Source organism: Marmota monax, unplaced genomic scaffold (genome assembly GCF_021218885.2).
Source record: "Marmota monax isolate L192 unplaced genomic scaffold, Marmota_monax_Labrador192_F-V1.1 WCK01_AAM20220418_F8-fsc00066, whole genome shotgun sequence".
Lineage (NCBI taxonomy): Eukaryota > Metazoa > Chordata > Mammalia > Rodentia > Sciuridae > Marmota > Marmota monax.
In genome coordinates, this window is record NW_026692805.1 from 5,534,845 (window position 1) to 5,559,980 (window position 25,136).

The following is a 25,136-nucleotide window of genomic DNA, read 5'->3' on the forward strand; positions in this document are numbered from 1 at the left end:
CCCAAAGGGTAATTGGCTAAGTTTGACTATTTTTAAGACTTGACTCCTTTAATCCTTATAAATCATCTGTTCTTTTCCTCATCATGCAGGTAGATAATTGAGACCCCTGAAGTGATGGCATTTTAATGAGGGTACAACCAGATACAATTGAAGAGTGGTGGGCAGAATAATTAGAAACCCACTGGGAACTTGACCTTGAACAATAATAATGGGTAGCTAATAATGCAGAAATTATTTTGTTGTCTCTTAATGTCATACATCACAATAATTTGCCAGAAGAACAAAAGTCCATCTTAGAAAAATTAGAAATTTAAGAATTAAACCATACATATTTTTAAAATATTTGATAGTGTGCTTTTAAAATTGAATTATATGAAATTACTGTTAACCCATTAAACCACTGACTGGCACTGCTGGATATAGATCAAATGCATGTAAAAGGTTCTGAGGAGCAAAAGGATAAAAACAGAGGGAGGATGGGAGGAAGGCAGGAAGGGAGAGAAGATGAGAAGAAAGCAAATCACAGAATAACCTTTAGATGCCTAGTCATTGTGAGTAGATGGAACATGCTACTTGAACATTAGTTTTACTAAGACATACATATATGAACCTATATTGTATAAATGGTACATAAGGGGTGAAGGAATGAAATTTAGGAACAAGAAAAAAAAACCTGGTAATAACAAAACTTTAAGTTAAAAGATTTAAGTCAAATTTATCAATGGGTGGCAGACAAAGGAAGATTGATGGAAAGATTATACTGAACTATTGCTTCTATGTCCCAAGGAAGGAAATTATTTCTAGCTTTGCTTGGGGCAAAGAAACTTGGGACACAGAATTATCTTTCTTACCATCAAATAAGCCAGTATTGGTGAAATAAAATGTTTCCTCTCACTGTGTTTATTTTCACTGATCCTTTGAGTAACACTGTATCCACTGCTTAGTTGAGCACTCCCAATCTGGTTCTTCCTTGCAGAGCAGGGAAGAGAAAGTGATCACTTCAAACCATGGAGTGAGATTATAGGTGTGAAAATGACTCAAGCAGTGAGAGGAGGAGGGCATGGAGAACAGAGCCCAGTGAGCTCTCACATCCTGGAGACAGCGGAGAGAAAAGAGGCTGCGGAAGCCTGGACACAAGCCAAGGGAGGTCAGCATTTCAAGGACCAACAAGGAGAAGCAAAAAGAATGAGGTCCTTGAAGATCATAGCAAGCAACATTTACATAGGATGTAAGATAGATTACATAGGGCAGAAGATAGATTGAAGCGTCCAGAGGCGAACTGGAGGAGTCAATCGTTTACCTGGCACATCAATGTCAAGTACAAATTTGAAGTGATTTTCAGTAACCTCCCATGGTAATTCTGTAGATGCTTGCTTAGAGAAGTAAGACTACCTTGAGGCTAAAGATCAGTTTAGCTTCAGGACCCAGCTGGGGAGGCAGAGTGGCTACTCTCATCAGCACCTCCCACATTAAATGAGAATACATTTCAGTAATTCATGAGTCTCTCCATCATCCTGGTGATACAGTAAAACATACTTGTATATTTATAGCTGCATAAGCTAATGCACCAAAGACCGCTGTTGTGTCTCTGAGTTACTGACAAAGGTATGAGCCTCATTCAGGTCTTAACATTTCTTCTGAATGAAAGTTCCCAAACATGAAACTCATAAAGCCAAAAACCAAAACAAGAAGACTGTGTTTGGATGTGATGATACATTTTGGTTTTAACTGATTCATTCATTGGGTTTACATTTTGATATTTTCATTTCTGTCAGTGTTTTCTGGCTTTCTTAACTTTTATTTTTGCTTTTTTAAAATGTGCTTATTTTATAATACCAGAATAAATACCATATATTCTGTTTTGTGGCCTTTACTTCTCAATATCATTTGACAATGTTCCTATCTAATTAAATATTCTTCTAAGAATATTTTTTAAACATTTATTTTTTAGTTTTAGGTGGACAAAATATCTTTATTTTTTATCTTTATGTGGTGCTGAGGATCAAACCCAGTGCCTCATGCATGCTAGGCGAGTGCTCTACCACTGAGCCACAACCCCAGCCCTAAGAATATTTTTTTGACAGATATTCTCCTGTGTATGTACCATAATTTACTTACACATTGTTCTCTTAAGGAATAGTGACTTTTATTATAAACCACACATATAATTTTGATATAATTTTAAAAATAAAAATGATTTAAATTTTCATGGTTTAAGACACGTGTTTTACCTGTTCTTTGAATAATGATTGTGTCAAATCTATACAAATAAAGATTGACAATTTTATTATCCATCTGAGTAACTGGCAAAAACCTAGGTTTTAAAAATGAGTATTTCTTCCTGATATTCATTTAGCATTTCCCATAAGTATATTTCATATAACACTGAAATGGGAATTATATAAAGAGTAATATATAAAACTAGTAAAGACTGGGGATGTAGGTTGGTGGTAGAGTGCTTGTCCAGCAGATACAAGGCCCTGGGTTTGATCTCCCACACTACATCAATCAGTCAACTAATCAATCAATCTAATAAGTTAGGGAAATACTGCCTATGATATCTTTTTTCTTAAGATAAGTATAAGCTCATGAAGATAGGTATTGGCTCAGAGAAGTCCTGCCATTTACTGATGCTTAGCACATTATTTTTTCAAATTTATTTAAAAATGGAGCCCCTTTATATGGATCATTAATTAATACTTTTCATTCTATAAGAGCACATTTTGGGAAATTCTAGTCAAAAGAATTTAAGAAAACAGAAGATTTTTCTAATCAAGTTGTTTATCTAAAACTTGAAGAAGTCTAAAGATTTAACAAATGTAGAGTACTATATTTATTGCCATTAAGATTTTTACCCTGCTAAAAAAACAATGTGAAAGAGACATTTAAATATAAAACTGAACTGAATTCTGAGGGGCACCTAGCATTGAGCAGATTGCTAAACCTTGGCAATATATTTCCTGTTAACACCAAATTATCTAAAAATATTTAACCTTATTTCATTCCCAAAATTTCTCTAATGAAAAGAACATGTTGAACTTTGATTAAAGATGTTTTGACTCTAATTAAAGTTCTTGGAGCTGTAGTTTCCCCATTCTTAAGAATGGTAAGAATCTGCTAAGTTGTTACAAGGACTCAATGAAATAATTAATGCATAGAGCATGAAAGGGCCTGATTTAAAAAGTCATGCTCAATAAAAACAAGCTATTTCTTAATGTTATTTGTACTTTATTCCTTTCAACAGATCACTTTTGTTTTCTGAGCTTTATTTTTTGCTACTTGTTTTTGTTTTTCTTATAGCTCTAGGAACTGAGCCCTGGATCCCATGCATGCAAGAGAAATGTCCTACCACTCAGCTACATCCCTAGTCTTGAGCATTTCTTTTTTTTTTTTTTTTATGTATGTAGGGTATAAAGCATAATATTGTTTGTAAATGCTTCAAAAACTTTTAGCTAAGGAAAAAGAGAAATCCTCAAATGAAACCAAGGACCTGAAAGATTTTATAAAACTAACATAAAAATATATTATTCATCTTCAAAATATTTTGATTTCCATTTAGTTTTGTAACATCTGTATGTTTACATCCACAAGGAACTCTATTGCCTCTTTTCACTTCATTAGCAAATGATTATTATCATCAAATGGGCGTTCAATGACTGCTCTGCTCCATCTCCAGATCTGGTCAAGCAAGCTCCCCAGGAGTTTAGGGCCTCTTGGCCCAGGTTGCTATTGTTTGCCTCAGGGTGAGTGCTTTGAATAAAAACAGTCAGATGTTAAGTAACAATTTGCATTCAAAGCAGCCACACAGTGTAGCGAGAGTGGTAAGAGGTACTGCGTGGAACACTGGCTTCCAACTTTGAAGATCTGGATCCCAATCTGACATCTACCCTTTACCAGCAGTATGACCCTATAGAAATGGTTCACTTTCTGGGCCTTAACTATATACTATGTAAAGAACCCTTGTTCTCTTTCCTCTCAGGCCTTATGGAAGAACAGAGGAGATATAATGGTGGAAAATCTTTGGAATTTCCAAAGGGCCATTACTAAGGAAGAATAGTTTATTTCAGTTTCACTACAGAGGTAGGGAAGGTCACACATCCTCCAAAATAACACACTGAAACAAAATCCATGCCCCTGTTCCACTCATGTAGTACATCAAAGAAGATTTGATTGCTAGAGTAGGGCCCTCCACACATTTCCTTACATAGGTATCTCTGAGACAAAACCAAAATTCATTCATTTTATTTACTTTTTAATAGTCATGTTTTTCATTCCTTTTGATGCATTTTGCCACATTTCTTTAATATACTTCAGAGAATGTTCTGTACAGTGTAAAGGTCAGGGAATCTGTGAAAAATTTGCCTTATTTTGGAATAAATTTACCAGAATTATAATTTTTTACTAATAAAAATGTTTCAACAAGAAGCCTTTATCACTGACTGTAGAACAGAAAAATAAATAAAAACATTTTCTTTCTGAATTTTCTCTGCTGACAATGTCTCCCATTTCTAAAGCAGCAGTAAATGTTGCTAGCAGATGATATGCAGCAGTCTTAAGAAAATAAATGGCCAAAAGATATAGTGTAATGTAGTAGCTAAAAGTTTGGCTCTGAAGTAAAATATGCTATGGGTGTGAATCTCAACTCCCTTCTACCACTGTAAATTTGAAGAAAATTCTTAGCATCTCTGAGTTTTAGCTTCCTCCCCTGTAACAAGGAGATAATATTATTTCCAGGTATAATTTGGAGTAGAGATAAATCATCATATAACCGAACTTACTGAGATATTACTTTGGAGTAGGTGCTTTACACATATTATCTCATTAAATATATCAGGTCTTTTAAGATATCGGCAGTATCTGTCATAGTAAGATTTCAGTAAGTATTATAAATCATTATTATTATTAATCCCTCCAAAGCTGAATATTTTTCTTAAAGATTAAGGAGAGAAGGGTGGAAGACAGCTAAACCAGTTCCTAAGTACCTTCATGTTAACATACATGCCAAACTGGGTTTACATTGGCTGTTCAGTCCTTCTTTCCCTTGAAGAAAACATTTAAAACTCAAACCTTCAAAACAAAAACTAATATTCTAAATTTACAAAGTGTTCTTTGCCCCTTCCTTCCTCCCCTCCTCTGCTCTCCTCTCTTTCTCTTTTTTCTCTTTTTCCTTCCCTCACTCTTTAATCTTGGTGCTAGGAAGGGAACCCAGGGTCTCATAGGCTAAGCAAGCTCTCTACAACTAAGCTACATCCCTAGCAAGTGTCCCTTCTTTACTAATTTCTCAAATCGCTTCCATTCAGAAAAGTCTCAGTGCACACACACATCTGCACTCCCTTCTTCACACCAGGCTTTACATGTGTTCTTCCCACATCTAGTTTCTCCTCTATCTTAACAAAACTCCCTTTGCCTTTTTTTTTTTTTTTTTTTTGAGTTGTTCTGATATCTGTGCTTTTGCAAATAAACTAAACATTCTTCGTGGTCTGCTCAAAAAACAATGGCTCTTCCGCATTAATTTTGAGCTAGGCTTTGTATAATGATCTTTCTTAAAATTCTACCAATTCTCAGTAGGAATAAAAACAATTTTATAGTGTCTAGTTTTAGGTATTTCCTCCTCATGTTGGTTTTAAAGATAATTTTTAAAAAGCAGAAAGCTTTCTAAGTCATGTGATATGTGATGATTTTATAATAAAGTCATCAATGATCTAAAAAAAAATCTATGCTGGGCTAACTTACCTATGTGAAAGAGTAATTCACAAGCATCTTTTAATTTTAAAAGATGAAGGTTCCTATCCTGGATCTATCACCAACCAACTGCATTATCTTAATCTTGGCCTCCATCTCTTCAATTTAGAAAAAAAAAAAAAAGACTAAAACTTGCTGCTTTCCAACTCTTTTCAACTCTGCAACTTTAATTTTTTTTAAGTTGTAGATGGAGACAATACCTTCATTTTATTTTTATTTATTTTTATGTGGTGCTGAGGATTAAACCTAGTGCTTCACACATGCTAGGCCAAGTGCTCTATCACTGAGTTACACACTCCCAGCCCCTCAATTCTACAACTTTATTGTTATATTTATTTTCCCCCAGTTGGTAGAAAAAAAAATGGAGATAAATGAAGTTTTTTAAATGTAAAAAACTGAGGAAAAAATCATTTACTTTGAAATATATGATTTCTAAAGAAACTATGCCTTTAGTATTTCCTAACTATATACATTTACGTAGTATAGGGAACACTTAAGAGCAAATAAAATCTTGGGAGATATGTCCTAGGGAGTGTAATTTCAATGCCTGAGTCAAAGAGATAATGATCCATTGGTAATTAGTAACACTTAACACTTGAAAGATTCTTTTGGGGGGTTCTACAACTAAGTACCCACTTTACCAGTAAGCTATACCCCTCAACCCCACCCCACCAAAAGGCCCTTAAAGGACGGTTAGTAAGTAGGTTTACCCTAAGTATGGTCAATTGTGGTCTGAGAAATCCATGTAGCTTGTAAATAGATCATTAAAACTGGAAAACAAGAAAGAGCCAAACTTCAAAATAAAGGCTGAAGTCAAAATGATCAAAATAATTGTTTAGAAATAAAATATCTTCAATTAGTGTGATATTCTCCCTGGAAACATACAGGGAATGTCCATATAATAAATTTAGAAAATAATCAACACCATAGTATTGTTTAGGCACTGAGGAAAAATGCCAAAAAGCAACAACAACAATAGTAACACTTTAACCAATTTAGTAATTTAAAACATGTGACAGACATATGAAGAGTCCATTTAAATCTAAATTTTAAAAATTTGATTATGTTTCACATGCTTTTATAAGTTTTCCTAACCTTCTTTTGTTTATTAGCTCTCACCTCTGTGCAAGAATCATATTATGAATCATACAAAAGAAAAAGATGTTATTGACCTTAATAAACTTAGTTCCCATAAACACAAACAGGGAGCATGCTCTTTGTATACCGTGGTCTGAAAGGTATAATTTGATATCTCTATATTCTCAAAATTATCAATATAGTTATTAAAATAAAATGTTTCACAAATTTACAGAGTAATTTATTTTCATCTCTTTTGATGATACTGAAGAACTCATTTTCATGTTAACTAGCTCAAGTCAAAAACTGATCCACATGATGGACAACCACAAGAGTGGGAACCTAACAGAATAAGTTATACTTTTTGTATGTATATTCTGCCAAAATACAATCCACTGTCATGTCTTAAAAACAACAACAACAACAAAAAAAACTTATTGTTTCAGATCAATATTTTCAGATTAATAATTGAGTCAATATTCAATAATCATGGAATAGTCATCAGTTTATTTCCTCGTTAGAGTGACAAGTATGAAGTGTATCAATATACACAGATGGAAGTCTTTCTATAAAGTGAAACACGGTAACAGAGACCAGCACACAAAGGCCAATCACACTGATCACAAACTGCAGAACATGTATGATGGTCACTGAGAGAATCATGAAGCCAAATAGATATTTTTTTTTCCTAATGGTGCAGAGTATGAAGCTGTATGATGACATTTTCTGAGAGAGAGCGAGCGAGAGGGAAAGAGTGAAAATGAAAGAGAGGGAAAGAGAGGGAGACAGGAAGAGTGAGATTTCAAGTGGGTTTAATGTAGCGTTTACAATGGGCAGTTCTAGAGCTTAAATAAAAATCTATGTGAAAACTTCTGGTTTTCCACTTTTAATATCACTAAGCATTCAAACACCTAAACAAAGTTTAGGGGGAGGTGAATTTTACCAGAAAAAAAAAATCTGATTAAATGTAGTGTAGCTAGCTTTGAATTTAGAAACTAATATTTTTTTTTCATTTGAAAGTCCAAAGGATTTCATAATCACAATCCCTAAATTTTAAATTCCATGAATTTTCCATGTCAAATAAAGTGTAAATTGAAATTCTAATTCAGTATTTAACTACAATTTTATTTTAAAGAGTTCCCCATTTTTTCACTAGTCCCTTTAACATAATATAGCTGATCAAGTGTACTTTTAAGAAATGCCAAATTTCAGAATCATATAAAGCTATGTTTTCCATAGAAATGTAGGCTTTTGTATTGAACTCTGAATTCCTGTTCGTTTGAAAGAAAATAATAAATACACAACTATTTCTATTCTTTCAAATAAATAGCAAAGCCTTCTGCCACTAGTTAATCTAATAACAGTGTAGCTGTTATTTTTATTTTCTCTATTAATTTATATTCATTTTTTTGGGAAAAAATACTGTTATTAATATAAGCTGCTTTATAAATGTAAACAAATAGTTGTCAAGAAATGTTACAGAAGCAAATTTACACTGTTTGAAGTTTTTGGTGCCCTCGTGCTGCCCCCTGCTGTCCAATGTCCACACTTACAGAAAGTTGTCCTAAACTTAACTTTTCTACTTCTTTATTCTCCCCATCAAAACCTACCTGGCCAGAGATTCAGAACGCAGGAGTTTTCCTCTAAGAGGCCAATGGGTTGACAGATAAATATCAGAAAGAGGCAGTTCCTTCCTAGTTGTCCTTCCAGAATTTTCTGGCCAGGTAGCCCAAGCGTTTGAGCTCTTGTTCTAGGAATGCTGAGTGACTTCCAGATTCCCTGACTTGAGATTCCAAACCCTCCCCGTTCTGGTTCACATCCCTGCTTACTCTGCTCACACTGGAGTGCCAGCTGTCTCCAAATGTCTCCTGTTTTCCCCTCCTCGCCTTTTCTCACGCTGCTTTCTCTACTTGGGATATCTTTTCTGAAGTCCTATATGTGGAAAGTCCACCCATCCTCCAAGGCTCCAGTCAAAATTTGCCTCCTCTATGAAAGTTATCCTCCTTCCCAAAACCTCCTCTTCTCTGTTCACTTTAATGAATCCTTTAAGGCTCAGCATGTTTTGTTTTTATGTGGTATAAGTTCAATAAAGATTTTTTTTTTTAACGAGTGAAAAGGAGATAATAAAGAAAGGTTATCTGAGTTATTGACTTTTAATAGAGTCAATAAATGGAGAAAAGAATGAACCAGTCTAGGAAACCTCTTTAATACTACAAAATGCATATACCTGAATGGCTGATTTTTTTTTTTTTTTTTTGGATGGTACTAGGATTAAACCCATGTGTCATTAATGCTAGCTAGGCAAGTACTCTACCCCAACCTCCATCCCCAGGCCTGGGGTGATCTTTTAATTGCCATGTGCTATAGTTTGAATCTTAAGTGGCCACTGAGGTTCATGCGTTAAAGCTTTGCTCCCCAGCCTGGCACTATTGGGAGGTGGTAGAGTCTTCAAGAGGTGGGACCTAGTAGGTGCTCTAAGGACACTAGGGGCATGCCCTAGAGAGGGATTGTGGAACTCTAGCCCTTTCTTCATTCTGTTTTGCTTCCTGGCCATAGGTAAGCAGCTTTGCTCTGCTATGTGCTCCCTGCCAATGCCATCAGCACCTCCACCAGAAGCCTAAAAGCAATGGGTCCACCTAATCATCAACTAGAATCTCCAAAACTGTTAGCCCAAACAAACCTTTTCTCTTTGTAAGTTAATTATCTCAGGTATTTGTTATAGTGTCAGAAAGCTAACCTATTTCACACTGTATAAGGTGTATTGTGATTTCTGAAGTCAGGAGTATCTATGAAAAAATTAATTTAAAGCATATGTTGAAATATATTAACTTACTATATTCTCAAAATAGTCATGTGAGGTAAGTAATATCACCTTTTTTTGGAAACTGAGGGTCTTGACAATTAAGTAACCGGCCCAAAGTTATACAAGGAGTAAAGAGGAGAACAAGGAAGTTGTTCCAAAGCTGTGAACCTGAAGTGTCCTCATAATGTCTCCAATGGGAGTGTGTATGGAGGGACTTCTGTTTTTTAGTTTCTAGAAGCTAAAAAACTTTCTCCAACAGAGGAAGCTTCAAAATTGTGACCACATAGTCACACAAGGCCAAGAGGGAGATCAGAGGCCATCTAGCATCTTTAAGAGCTGATCTTCCCACAAGACCAAATGGGAAGGAATACAGCGTTTTGCCAAGTTCAAAGTTCTTCACATTTAAACTTTAAAAAAAAAGTTACATATTCTAAAAGATTAAAAAGTGAAAAATCCAGATATTTGTTATTTACTCTACTCACCTGTGTGGCTGAATGTTGATTCTAACCTGACTTGAAAATAGGTAAAGGTACGACTTAATATTTAAGTCAAATAGACCTTGAGAATACCTTTTAAACAAAAAATACAATGAATAAAAATAAGTCTCAGCACATCTCAGCAGTATCTGAGACAAGGACCTGGTTGCTTATTAAGATGAGAAGGCACACCAAAAAATTCACTTTGGGGAGGGAGCACCCAAATTGTTTGAGAGGACAAAACTGTTTTCCTAACATGTAAGTATACTTTAATTTCAGCAGGATTTGAAATGTACAGTAGAAAGCACAGTAAATACTTTTTAAAGCAAACGTAAGTAACTGTACTGTTTAAGAACACTTGATTGAGTGGAGTCAGAGGTCAGCCTATGAGACTTTTAAGTAGACCTTCTAATTAAGTTTATGCATGATATTGGAACATTAAAGAGAACCCAGGAATCATCATCATGTGTACAAGTTAAATTTCTTAGATATGTAAAATTTTCTTAATTTCTTGAAAAATTTTCCTAAGTACCAAAGAAGGCAACTGTATAAAGTAAATTTATGAATTCAGTATAAAAAGTTGGGAAGTGTTTTATTAAGTAATGCTATCAATGAGACCACATTATTATTTAAAAGACTATGGCTTCTAAAACTTGCAAGATTTAGAAATATGGCAAGAGTCAGACACTAAATTTAAAAATACAATGCCTTTGAATATGAAAAATTTTTTTAAATTATATTATTTCTTCGAAAACTCAAATTAGGGATAGGGATATAGCTCAGTTGGTAGAGTGCCTGTCTTGCATGCACAAAGCCCTGGATTCGATCCCCAGCACCACACAAAACAAAAAACCTCAAATTAACTTTAGAGTAGTCCTTCAATATATAAGACTCATTTTTTTTTTTTTGTGGTGCTGGAGGTTGTGCGTGTGAGGCAAGCAATCTATCAACTGAGCTATATCCCCAGCTCAAAACTCACTGTAGGGGGCATCAAATAACTTATAATCAAACAGAAGTTATAGGATTGTTTTTCTTTCATTATTAGGCATTTCTTTTATTGCTTCACTCTACCAACTGGTTTTGATTGTCCAGTTATATTCTCTCTCTCTCTCTTTGAGGGCGGGTGGGTACTAGAGATTTAACCCAGGGGCAATTTACATTGAGCTACATCTCCAGACCTTTTATTTTTTATTATTATTTTTTAATTTTTTTTTTTTTTTAGTTGTAGATGGACACAATACCTTCAATACCTTTATTTTATTTGTTTATTTTTATGTGGTGCCGGGGATTGAACTCAGTGTCACTGAGCCACAACTCCGGCCACTGAGCCACAACTCCGGCCCAAATTTTATTTTTTAATTTGAGACAGTGTCTCACAAAATTGCTTAGGTCCTTGCTAAATTGCTGAGGCTGTCCTTGAACTTGGGATCCTCCTATGTCAGCCTCCTGAGCTTCTGGGATTACAGGTATGTGCCACACTGTGCCCAGCCAGTTATTCTCTATTTAGGTTTGAACCTCACTCACTTCCTAGGAGATGAATTGCAGCTTTTGAAAGATGGGGATGAGAAATAGAAGCACTAGTCTACTGACCCTCTTTCCCCAAATTTGTACTAATACTTAGCTTCAATTGTCATTAATCTATTGTATCATTTAGCTACTCTTAGCTCTAGCTGCAGATTAGAATTTCAAGGACAGCGTTTTAAAAATACTTATGCCAAGAACCATCCAGACCACTTATATCAGAATCTCTTGGGGTGGAGCACAGGCATTTTGTTTTTAAGTTTCTGGGTGATTCTATGTGCATGTTGAGAGCCACAGTTTAGTCAGAATGACGCCTGGCATTTTGCTAGAGGGAATGGTTGAAAGGTGACCCTGCTCCGGGAATAGGGCAGCTCTGGGGATTAGGGCGGATCCTGCTGCCTCAGCTCCAGCTACTTTGGAGTTCCCCTGGAGTTCTCTTGGGGTTCCAGGAGAATTGGCGCGGAGCCCGATGGAGGGAGTGTGTTCCTGGGAAGTGTGTGTAGAGTGCCGGTGAGAGTTCAGGAATAAAGAGTTGCTGTTTGAACGTACAAGGCTTTGTGGCAGCTTGGTTATTTTGTGCCCAGCCAGACTGCGGCATTTGGTGGCCCATACGGGGAACGCCTGAAGCTTAGAGGTAAGTAAAATTGCTCGCCCCTGAAGGAGAGCGAAAGAATGGGTGACCATTTCAAAAAACAATGTATTCTTGTTTTTATTTCAAGTTGCCTGTCCCTAGAACTTTCTCAGGCAAACTCGGAAAAATGGTTGACTCAAAGTTTGAAGTTGTTCGCCCCTGAGGAAGAGAAATTGTTAGAGGAAGGAGGCACCCCAGTAAGACCAAGAACAGTTAGGGCATATGTTGATACAATACAAAAATGTAGCCCATGGCTTTTTAAAGAGGAGTTGTTGAATATATCACAATGGAACCATCATGGTATCCTGTAGAAGGATTTTTCTTCAACAAGAAAGAGATGGCTAGTTCTGTTTACTATACTTGTCTAAGATCTTGGTTTTTACAGACATCTGATTAATTTACAAAGCTAAAGTGTTGAAACATCAACCACTAAATATAAAATCAAGTACTCTTTACTTATTAAGTTACATAAGGTAATATATTTAAACATTATGTGTGTTTTCATAAATTGGTAAATGGAAAAAAAAGTTTAATATTGCTTTGTGTCTGTGTCTTTGCTGAAACAAGGTTACTAAGAGTTAAGATTCTATCAGGTGTAATTTATATACAAAGAGTATAAGAAGTTTCAGTTGGGTTTCAATTATAGTATTATAGTACCATAAAAAACATAAAAATATTTCATCTTATTAAAGTGGAGTAATTTGTCTAAATTCAGAAATTTTATAAGGGTTGTTTCAGAATGTGAATTTTTAAAAAGGGTTAATGGCTAAAAAAGAGATATAAAAAGATTCAAGATGTGGAAATATATTTTAATATGAAAGGCTAAAAAAAAGAAATGTTTCTAGATGAAATAATCTTTGTGTGGTAAAGTAAAAAGTTGTAAAATGTCTAAGTAAGTTGCAAAAGGCTTTAAAAGGTTAAATTGAAGGTGGTTAAGATGCCTTCATGGCGGAGGAAAGATTGCGTCATTCGAAGCCTAGTTAATCTTAAAAGCATTACTTTAAAAAAAAAAACCCATAAAAATGAGAAGATAATAGGATAAAAGCAATTTGGATAAAGAAGATTAAAAATTTGAAGTGGAAAATTTTAAAGACAGAAGTACAGAAAGGTAAAAAAAAGATAGAGAAGATGTAGGAAGATAGAAAAGATGTAGAAAGACAAAAATTTTAAACCCACAAAATAAGAAGCAAAAAAAAAAAAAAAAACTAGGAGAAAAAAAAGCAACTAAGGGTGAATGTACAAACCTTGGAAGAAAACTAGAAGATAGAAACAAGATAAAAAAATGGTTAAAAATGTCAAATAAAGGTATTTCAGATAAAAAATACAAAAAGCTGAGACAACTATTAGATACAGACATTCAAGATAGAAAAAGGTAGAAGAGAGAAGTTTAAAGTCAAATATTGGATAAAATAGAAGAACAAGAAGATTATTAGTAATTTTTCCAAAAAGCCCATCAACTTTAATTTCTGGTGGTGCAGAAATTAGAAGTCTTGGATGAGGGTGTTAAAATTTATAGACAAGAGCCAATTTAGAAAACGTTAAACTAAAAGAAAATTGGTTTAAAACCACATCAAAAAATTAAAAGGATGCATATAGGATATTTTGGAACATCATCCCTGAAGAAAAATCAGTTAATGTTTTACTTACATAGTTGAAAGAGCTCATCAAACTATTAAAATGTAATTATTAAAGCAAAAAGAGGGAATTGGAAAGGGGTATATATCCCCCAAAGATAAACTTAAAATAACTCTTTTTACTCTAAACTTTTAAAATTTGGATTCATCAGGGCTTAGTGCTGCAGAAAGGCATATGTGTCCAAAAAATGTACATAAGCCCAAGGTACTTTGGAAGGATATTCTAACAGGACAATGGAAAGGTCCTGACCCAGTGATTGTCTGGAGTAGGGGGTCTGTTTGTGTGTTTCCACAGGGAGAACAGCAGCCGATTTGGATTCCAGAGAGATTAACTAAAGCGATTTCTACAGACCAAAAAGAAGATGATTTGGCTCAAATCCATAACAGCTCATATTCAGAACTCCAGTTTGGCTATTCTTACATCTGCAACAGTGATTCTCCCACACCCGGAGGCTAATGAATAATGAACACCACTAAGGCCTATTTCAAATTTAAGAAACCTTGGGGCTTGCTTGTGGGAATACCTTCAGACCCATTATGCAAGTTACAGGAAGAAGGATGGAATATCAAAAGAAGAATCAAACCTAGGTGGTAACCAGGATGCTTTTTTTCAACATCTATTTTATTATTGCCTTTTCCCACATCACGAAGTTCTATTTTATTTTTTGAGCTCATACAGACCTAGGTTAATGTTTTTCTGATCAGACTGTGGAGTTTTTAAACATTGCAATGGAGATTTCACCTGTGTAAAGCTACAAGGCCTTTACTATTGTCTTATGTGTTGTATGTTATGTGTGCACACTTCTGTTTTGTGTTGTATGTCTGTATGTGCATATGTCCATATATATGAGGAGTGCTCATGAAAAAATGGATCCGAATTTTTTTTTTTATTCACGTGATTTAAATGGTTTAATTTAAATTGGGTAAATAGCTGTTGAGGATTGTTTTAATATGTGAACAAAAAAGGAGGTTAACAGATCTGTTTGTTTACTTTTACCTTTCCTTTTCATTATATTTAATAATTCTGTTCAGGATAATGTAAATTGTTTAGAAAATTGCTTTCTTTTAGTGCCTGCTGGAATGTTACATAATTTTTTTTAGCCATCATTGCCAGAATTCCTATCTTCATCCCAGTGCCGGTGAAGACAAAGATAAAACCAAACTACAGCTTCTGCGATAGCTATCACAACAAACTGTATAAACTGATGCATCAATGAATAATAACTCAGCAAGCGATGCTCAATCAAGGAGTCGATTTACTTTGAGAGGAAATGGACATATTAATAGATTTCTCTGCTTTGAACTGTTTGCAGAACTTGCCTGGACTATGTATCACTTGCATGCATTGTGAACTATCTGTTGGTACAGCGAATTGTGGTAGTGCTGGGGTATCTTTGCTGATGGTGTCATCGGTGGTGCAATTTTTCCAAAAAGAGCCGTCATTTGGCTTGGTGCCGTGGCATTTTGCATCCTCCTCCCTTCTGCTTGTGATGGTCTAAAATTTGGGGGCCAACAGAGGTGAGGCAAAGAACCTCACCCCCCCACACACACTAAACTGTGGCTCTCAACATGTGCAGGCAGAAGGAGCGGGTGTGGTCAGTAGTAGAGTGTTTGCCTATCATGCATTAGGCTGTGGGTCTGAGTTCCAGCACCACAAAAACATGAATAAATTCATACATATACACAGGCAGAGATGAGAACCACTGGTGCAAGAATGTGAGCCTACCACCTTCAGAAGGACCCAGGGCCATTCTAGGTGAATGCTACCCAATAGAACTTTCTGCAATCACAGACACATAATCCTGTGCTGTTCAGTATGGTAGCCACCAGCCTGGTGAAAGGTAGTGAGTGAGACTGAGAAACTGAACTCTAAATTTTAAATGAATTCAAATATAAAAACATACAGCCACATGTGGCAAGTGGCTACGCACTGGAAAACAAAAGTTTTGGAATTTTAGGCCACTTTATATGAGTCTATTATTAAATAGGTGCTGACTGATTCTTTTGTTATTAAATAGGTGCAGACTGCACCAGCCCAAACTTGCTACTCATGCCTCTTTGGGGTACATACCAGTTTCTTGACAAGAACTCCAGTAGTGTGGAAATATAGCTTGAAGCTTGTATTGGCTTCTAGAGAAACATAAGAACAGTGAATTTGCTGGGTTTTCCCTCATTCATGTTGACAACTTATTTACTGAAGAATGAGCAAAGGCCCTTCAGAACTAAAAATATTTAAGTCTCACAGGTTAATAATGGAGCAGAGAAGCAATTACACTCTTGGAAAGAGCCCTCTTCACTCCTTGGCATATTCTAGTGTTTTTCAATTGAGGGTTGTGATCTGTCTTGAAAGATGGAGAGTTTCCAGTGGGCTGTGGCAGTGGCCCATGTTTCAAAGCTAAATATAGGTCATGGGCATGGCAGCCTCCCTTCCTCAGTCTCATCAGAGCCATGTCCTGTTGATGAATGTGGGACATCAGTAGTTGGTGGGATAAAATCTCGAGGGAAAAAAAAAAACAGCAAATGACTCAGATACAGAAGTGCTTTTCAGATGGAGCTTCTATTTAGCAAAACTAAATCATATGTTTACTTACTTTTAAAAATAACTTGTAAATTATGGATTGCTTTATAATTTTCATTTTTTCAACTTAAAAGACTTTACGAGGCCAAGAAAAAGTCTCTAGGGCTGGGGACTGTAGAGTACTTGCCTCGCATGTACAAAGTCCTGGGTTCAATCCCCAGTTATACAAAATAAATAAATAAATAAAGCTTCTAGAACCAGGCAGCATTCCAGACCCAAAATGGTTCAGAATCCCACCGGCCATTGCTTTTTTTTTTTAAGTTAAAAACACAAACTTACATGAATTGTTGGCAAATAAATCTCAAATGTGGTATGAATACTGAAACATATTTATCATGGCAGATACCATCTGATTCTCTAGAGCTATATATTCTCCAAGAGCGGGCCTTGGACTAGCAGTATCTGTGAACTTCACTTAAATGATAAATTATGGTATAATGATGTATTAAGAATTGTAATGCAAAAATAAATAAATAATTTTTAAAAACACTATTTATTATCAATTATTGGTGCAAATTAATTGCAAAAAAAATTATGGCTTTCTGTGTGATATTTACATAGTGCATAAAATGTACTTTGATCATATTTATGCCCCCATTACCCTTCCTCATTAGTTCCCCTTCTACTTTTATGTCCTTTTAAAATCATTATTCCCTAAATTCTACACATGAGAGAAAACATAAAATTTGTCTTTCTGAGTTAGGCCTATTTCACTTAACATGATATGATTTGCAGCAATATGCACAATGGCCTATGCAACTCTTAAAAATGCAAATTCTCACCTGTCCCCACAGACGTTCTGAACCAGGAACTCTAGGACCAGGGGCTCAGCAACCTGTGTTTTAATAAGGTCTCCAGGCAATTCCCATGCACGCTAAAATTTGAGATCCACTGATCTAGAGTGTAGTAAGACCCCCAAGAATGCCCAGAGGGAAAAGCTCCTGCAAATCCCAAAGTTGATAAAGACTGAAACACAAAATTGGCCTTATAAATTATGAAGTGCAAGTCAATATTCTATTTGGATCTAATGTTATGAATCATGAATTTAACCTACTTCAACAAGGATTTGACGAACCTGTTAGATACTTTTGCATTTAATTTCAGAAATTTATAATTTGTAAAAATCTAGCTTCTGAATTTCCTGAGTTGTTCCTGAACAGATGAGATGAAGTACATGTATACTTAAGTCAACTCAACCTGCAAAATTTCAGATGCAAACACAGATAAACCAGGAGGACCATTACTCATTCTATGAAAAGATTATTAGATTTATAAAATAATGAATAAATTCACTGGAGGATTTAGAAGTAATATCATATGGCGCATTTAAAATGCATCAATTTACAAAATACAAATTTGTAAGTACCTCATGTGACAGTGAGAAGAGGAGGTAAGAATACAAGATCTGACCTCAGACTTCCCAGGTTCAAACACCAGGTTTTTCATCTACTATGTAACGTGGGCCAAGGCTCAGTTGTGCCAGTCTCTGTTCCCTTATCTGTAAAATGGGAATAATTGTCCTATCCCTTTTCCTGTGTGTGAGAATTTAAGAAACAAATAGAGGTGGCATTTAGACCACAGACTAAAACATAGTAAGCTCTAATTAAATGTTGTTGTTTTGTTGCTTTTTACATTACCCAACCTGTGACTAGTCTGATCACTATGAAAATACATCTTAATGTTTCATCAGGCAAGAATGTTTATACAAAGCTGTTAAAGTTTATACAAAGTAAATAAGAGCTAACCATATTGAACATTAGATATCCAGCAGGTGTTCCACCTTTCCAAGTGTTCTTCCTTAGCCAAACCAATCATGGTAATTTCATTTTCCTTACGGTGATTGGTTTAGATTTGAGCATGTCCTATGAATCTGGTCAATGAGTTCTAAAACACCATTATGTTGTAGGGTTTTTGGAAAAGAGTTCTTCCCTTAAAAAGAGATGAATAAGAGAAACTCCTCATTTCTAAAATTACAATATAACTATATGATGCCTGGATTTGCAGCAGCCATTTTGTGACTATGAGGAAAGATATCACTGACATGATGTTAAATAATGGAATCTAATGAGGAACTTCATAATTGTTGAGCTACTAAGATAAATCTAGAACTGGCTTGCCTCCTAATTACTACTTTAGTTTAAATAAAAAATGTCTTTACTTTTTATATCAACTATCAATGAATTTTATGTTAGTATGAAAACAAACTAAACATATAACACATAACAACCTGGGACTTTATTCCTGAAGTCATCTTAAATCACACATATAGAATCCTTAAAAAATAGTTTCTTCTCCTTCAATTCTTCTTTATAGAAATAATGGTCTTGATTTCCTGCTCCATACCTGATATGCTGAACTAATTAACCATTAGTTAAATGTCTATTGATTTAATAAATTACTTCTTAAAAATTCATCTTAAAAGTTTCTGTTATGTATATATAATTACAAATTATTACAGAATATTTCAAAATAAAAATATTTTATTTCTAATATAATCTTTCAATACTAATTGTATTTCCCTGTTTTATCTTCATAGTTTATATTTACTTTGATGCTTATTGTATGGCAAGCTGAACAAAATGAACATCAAAGAAAGGACTGAGGGTATAGTTCACTGGTAGAGCATATCCTTAGCATATACAAGGTTCTGGGTTTGAGTGCCAGTACATAAATAAATAAATAAATAAATAAATAAAAATTAAATAATGTTCATCAAATGGACCTCAGAGAGATATGCCCCAAACTCCTACTGCCAGAGTGATCCTCGAAATTTTTCCAATAAGCCAATATTCATTTTGCAATAGCAATTTGCATTAGGTGACCATTTATTTATGTAGTGTCTATTTGGACTGTGAATTAAACATGAGAACTCTCCCCTCCCCAACCCAGTTTGTGACTATTAGGTGCACAAATTAGGTCCTTCAATGGAAGGACACTGGTGAAACCCTATGTAAACAAATTTAAATTTAAAACAATCTTTCCTCTATAGAAATCTTATCTGGCCTTTATTCCTTTATGGGAGCCCAACACATCTAAGCCCTTAGATTTAAAGTATCTTTAGAACTTTGAACCATACTGGGTTATGAACTGCCTGTGGGCAGGGACCCTTCTCTCTTTTTTTCCCTTAATCTTGTAACCCAGCATCTTAAAACATCACACAATAGGTAGGGGGAGGAGTAGATCTAGAACAAACACCCAAATAAAGATAAATGTCGAACAAATAAAGTATAAAGCATGTTTTTATTTTTCTCAGAATGAAATCATCATCTTTGCTTAACTTTCCCTTTAGATTCTCCCTTTGAGAATCATTTTGGAAAGATCAACAAGAAAATCATAGCACAAACACCATTTTGTATGTTATTTTCCTCTTCCTTTGCAAAACCAGGCTGGGGATTCTAGGATATCTGCATAGTCTTATGGAAAACAACAATGTGTCCAGGAAAGAGCAGAGAAGTGGGAAATACACACAAGAAATGAATAAAATGGAAAGCAAATACAATTTCGGATCTGTATTTAACTTGTTTTTGAAAGGGTAAAATTTTTTATTTTTCCTTCTACTGAAAAAGTTCATGCCAAGGTAAGATTAGATCAGTCCTGCCTGGCTCACATTTTCAGCATTTTGTGTTAAATCATCTTAATGTCTCTTAAGTGTTTTTTTCTTTGTTACCTCATCCCACCATTACCTGTTACCTAATAGGTCTGGCTAACCTGAAATTTCCTTAATATTTAGCAATACTCATGAATATAGGTATATAAAATAGGAAATTATATTGTTCATTACGTTAAGTCTTAATATAATTTTCAGTTTATTTTTTATTACTGACCAAGCTACCTAATTTGAAGTTCATTTTTCTGAGGTTTATTGATTAGAATTCGATTTCAAAATTCTTTGGCGTCATTTCTTTTTTCTTTCTGCAACCTGTTTTTTGGCCACTCCACTCCTCATCAACCCCTCCCTCCAGCAGAGGGTTGGGCAGGATGAAAAAAATGACATGACATTTCAATATAGTCAATTCTGCTACTTGCTACTATGACTGATAAAACGTTGTACAAGAAATAAATAAGTGAATACTTGTTGACCAAAATGACATTTGAGGATTTTTTAAAATATATATATTTTTTATTATCCATGGTCTAGCAACTGCTACTGAAAGATTGAGTTGGTTCTCTATAGACTCAATTTAATTAATAAAGGGGTTTTTTAATGACTAAAAATGCAATTGGTTATTATAATTCTAATCAAAATCACACTAAACTCATGGACTAAATGTCTATCTAAATGTTACCAATTAAAAAAAAAGAATTAATGTTCCAAAGAATCAAGAGCTAAAATGAAGCACAGGTGGATTTTAAAATGGAGAATAATATAAAATAATGCATTGTTTTTGCCTTCTAGATTTAAGCCTCCTTACTTGCATAGTGATGTAAAAGTCACATATGAAGATTATCTTTAATATATATAACTATGGTTGATTTTTTAAAGTGAAGGTTTCACTATAATGGTTACTTCATAATCAATGATGTAATAGTCAATGATGTAGGAGAACAAAGAGCATATGGACTTCATGGTATCAGTTTGTTTTTTAAAAGGGGGGCTGCCTCATGTAAGCATTTTTAGTTTTCAGAGATTAAATAAAATGAAAAAACATGACCATTCTGAATAACAGAGTATTTTAGCAATAAATGTGTAGGAAAGTATATTTTATTCAGTAGATCAACTTCAGGGAACTAAACTCTCCAGCTTAACCAGGTTAGATAATATATTTACACCTGAAATATTTCATCCTATCAAGAATCTATAATTTTCAAAAACCGGTCTTGAAGTGGCATTTACATTCTATAAAGAGATAAAATGTAACAGGGAACATTTTCAAATCTTTATAGCAGAGTATAAACAAAATAGAGGCATAACATAATTATTTTTGAAGTTCAAGGAAAGAGGTACACAGATGATAAGAAATACTATTTCTAGTCTTTTAAACATACTTTTACTTCAAACTGTTAAATGATTAAATAATGAGAAGAGCATGTATACTGTTTCAAATATGAATAAAGCCATTTAGTTCCTCAAATTTGCATTCTTTGAAGAAATAATCTGTTCAGTCATATGGAGAAGGTGATCTAGAGTACTATTTCAGTTGTTTTTATTTTATTTGGCAAAATAATATGGTTCAAGGTATAATCACGTATTCCCCCACTTTCTTTTTGAACTAAGGACATACTTACTATCTTCATAAACAACTAAAATGTTTACTGAGACCAGTAAAATCTATGTCATACTGTAACAGATTTTTGTTCTTGGGAGGCTTTGGGCCTAAGTGCCACATTTTTCTAATGAGATAACTCCCAATAAGAACAAAGATGGAAAAGATATTATCCTGAATTTAGACATGGGAACAGGAATATTTTTAAAGTTAAAAATCGTTGTGCACATATCCTTTAAAAAAATCACTCCAAAACATTTGCTCTTTTTAAAACAAGGGTTTACGTAAATTCAATTGAAGTATCATTTCAAAATCAAGCAAATAAGCAACAATGTCAGCATTATTACATGGCAAACTGCTAGAAAATCCTCAGGAGAGACTCAGAATAGTTATTTGAGAAATTCCTCGGTTCAAAACGAAATTCAACTTTTACAATGTTCAGGGAACTAAAACTCAAACATTCTGTTACATGAAAAGACACGTATAATTTTATAATACAAGGAAAATATAAAAATGTTCCTGAGGGGAGAGAGGATAAACTGACAGTTTATTATTGAAGAAGCTGATATAGAGATAATCAATAAGATCAGATAAAACACAACTGCAAACTGCATGCCGTCCCTCATGTCCCCTGGACTGGTTGTGACGACATGTCTGCTCTCACCCTAGTTCACAGTTCACAGAAAACATTTAAATAACATAACCAAATAGATCCACTGACCAAACTGAACTTTCTTTAAGAAAATAAAGGGATAAGATAATAGATAAAATCTTGCCCCACCTCTTTTTTTCCTTCCTTTTTTCTTTTAGTGAAACTGACATAAATTGTTAAGGAGCACTACAGCGCCACCAACACAGATCAATGCAAAACAAAAAAGATCTCCCACCGTGTGCAAAAAGAAAAAAAAAAAAAATTAGAAAAATGCCCCAAATCACAAAATGTCTCCCAAATGTACCTTTTTTGGAAGAAAACAAGATAGATTTCCAAAGATTTCCTAATGAAGAGCTTCCAAGAAATAACATCATAGACTACAAGTTTCGATCTGATCAGCAAATAAAAGATCCACTATTTAGTAACAGCCATAACTTAATATAAACCCGGTTATGTCAATCTCCACCTTCATTAAACCAAGGGCAGCTTTTCTGTAGTTTGCATTCAAGTAATCCATCAGGAGAACCAAAATAGGCCTATTTTTTTTTAAACTACATCCACAGTTTGCCTGCTGATAATATAGTTCTGGACAAATTAGGTAATACATAATTTTTATAAAGAGGATATGCACATATTTGGCATTACCAACATTGCTGGCACAAAACAAGTCCATTTTGAAATATTTGAGTTCCCCTATAGTTCACAGCAATTAAAGTATAATTTCCATTATACATATTTAGCTTTAACAATAAAAAAAAAACTATTTTTTTTCTTTTGGTAAAAATTAACCACACAAGATTAGGTAGAACGTGCAGAGATCAAAGCTAAAGAAAAATACAAAGATTGGTTTGGGGAGAAGAAACACAATGAAAATCCTTTTTATCTGGTGGCTCCTTCAAAGATTTAATCCCAGAAATGTTTAAAATTACAAACTTACCATTAGTGGAGGCAAAGAAGAAACCAGTTCTTGAAAAAAAATTGTAACAATATAGGCAGGAGACTTGGGTCTCTAGAAAAAACAGCTTCCAGGCAGCATATGGATCTTCAAACATCTTTAAAATATTTGGTAAATAAAAAGTCAGACTTTCTTCCATGGTCGGTGGCTGAATGGGGTGGCTTCCCCCAGGATCTGTGGGCGTTTGGGAAAAATCGAAGAAATATCCACAGAAGATTAAAAGCCGAGGAGGCAGCGGCAGCCAGAAGACTCTGGGGTTAACAACTTTGCGATGGCAAGCAGGCGCGCGCTGATTGGCTGGGAGGGCAGTGTCCCTACAGTCTGCACTATCCCCCGCGGCCCCCGCCTCCTGCAGCTCGGAAAAAAATGCAGTGTGTGTGCCATTTTACACTGGGCTTTTAAAAGCACAGCCACCCGAATGACAAAAGTCGAAGCTCGCTATTAAGTGACACTGCAAAACAATAGCCCCCATGACTGCCTGTTAGCTCAGGAAAATGCCCTCCTCTGCACATCTCCAGGAACACTCTCGTCTGGATTGTAATGTGGGTTTGGATGGAAAAGAATAGTTGGTCTTAAGCAAATTGTTGGATCATTTAAAAAAAAAAAATGTATAATCTGGATACAAACATGGCCATTTAGCAACTCTTCCCATCAAAATAGGTTTGATTGGACACCCAGGTATGTAAAGAGGCCAGTCATCCTCGCACCAAATTCATCACTCCTTCAGCTCCTTCCTGAGAGCTTTAATAATTTGGAAAAAAAAAAAAAAAGATTTGTAAGCCATAATAGTTACCATTTGTACAAAAAGTAAATAAACATAATGACTTTAATGGTTAAATTAGAAACAATAGGCATACTCCCTCTCTCCCCGCGCTTATAATTTGTGTTTCAAAAACCTTTTCTGGCTGACAGAATTCTACCACTCTGCCTTACAAACAAAATGGCTGTGGTACTGAGTTTTTTTGGATCCTCCCACTGTGCCTCCTCCCGGCCTCCAGGAAGTGGTAAAATTCCAAAATAAATACAGTACTAAAAGTACATTGTCGACTCTGAACTCGGGGCAAATCTTTGGTAGGGGGGTTTGCTGCTTTTTATTAGTTTCTTTTTCTTTTCCTTTTTATTTTTTTTATTGTTTTGAAAAGAAGATCAATCACTAGAGATTTACTTGACTGTAATTTGAACTTCCTGCTTTACATATTTATAAGGTCTTTCACCTATCTTGGCAGGCTTTCAAATTAAGTGGGCTGGGAAATTTGATGCTGTGTCTCTGGTCGTGAGCAGAGTCAGGTATTTGGAGGCTGCAACTGGCCTTTTAAATAAAGGCAAAGTCTAAAAGAAATTAATGTTAAACGAATACAACATTATGATTGATTGTAAATGTAAAGTCACAAAAGTCAGAAAATATCAAAATGTGTCAAGTACTGCATATGTGTATTAATTGAACACATTCTGCATAAACTTTTTTGCCAACCAAATTTCTAATGAGCACAGACTTGACCATGTCTCAAAATGAAAAAGGTCCAGGAAGTGGGGGTGCATGCCAGTAATCCCAGCAGCCAGGGAGGCTGAGGCAGGAGGATCGTGAGTTCAAAGCCAGCCTCAGATAAGGCAAGGCATTAAGCAACTCAGTGAGACCCTGTCTCTAAATAAAACAAAATAGTGCTGGGGATGTGGCTCAGGGGTCCAGTACCTCTGAATTCAAGCTCTATTACCAAAAAAAAAAAAAAAAAAAAAAAAAAGAGAGAGAGAGAGAGAGAAAGAAAGAAGGAAAGGAAAAAGGGCTGGGGATGTGACTCAGTGGTTAGGTGCCCCTGGGTTCAATCCCTGATGTCAAACAAAACAAAACAAAAAAAAAAATACCAA

At 34.9% G+C, this 25,136-nt stretch overlaps 1 protein-coding gene across 1 annotated transcript in view; it reads right to left on the bottom strand.

The window, feature by feature from the left end:
- Positions 1-23,535, bottom strand: part of Epc1 (enhancer of polycomb homolog 1) — a 94,825-nt gene extending 71,290 nt beyond the window's left edge. The window contains exon 1 of the mRNA XM_046448229.2: positions 23,256-23,535. Within this exon, the coding sequence (XP_046304185.1) occupies positions 23,256-23,258 (3 nt within the window). The 5' untranslated portion in view covers positions 23,259-23,535. The remainder of the gene's footprint in view (positions 1-23,255) is intronic.
- Positions 23,536-25,136: the final 1,601 nt, after the last annotated feature.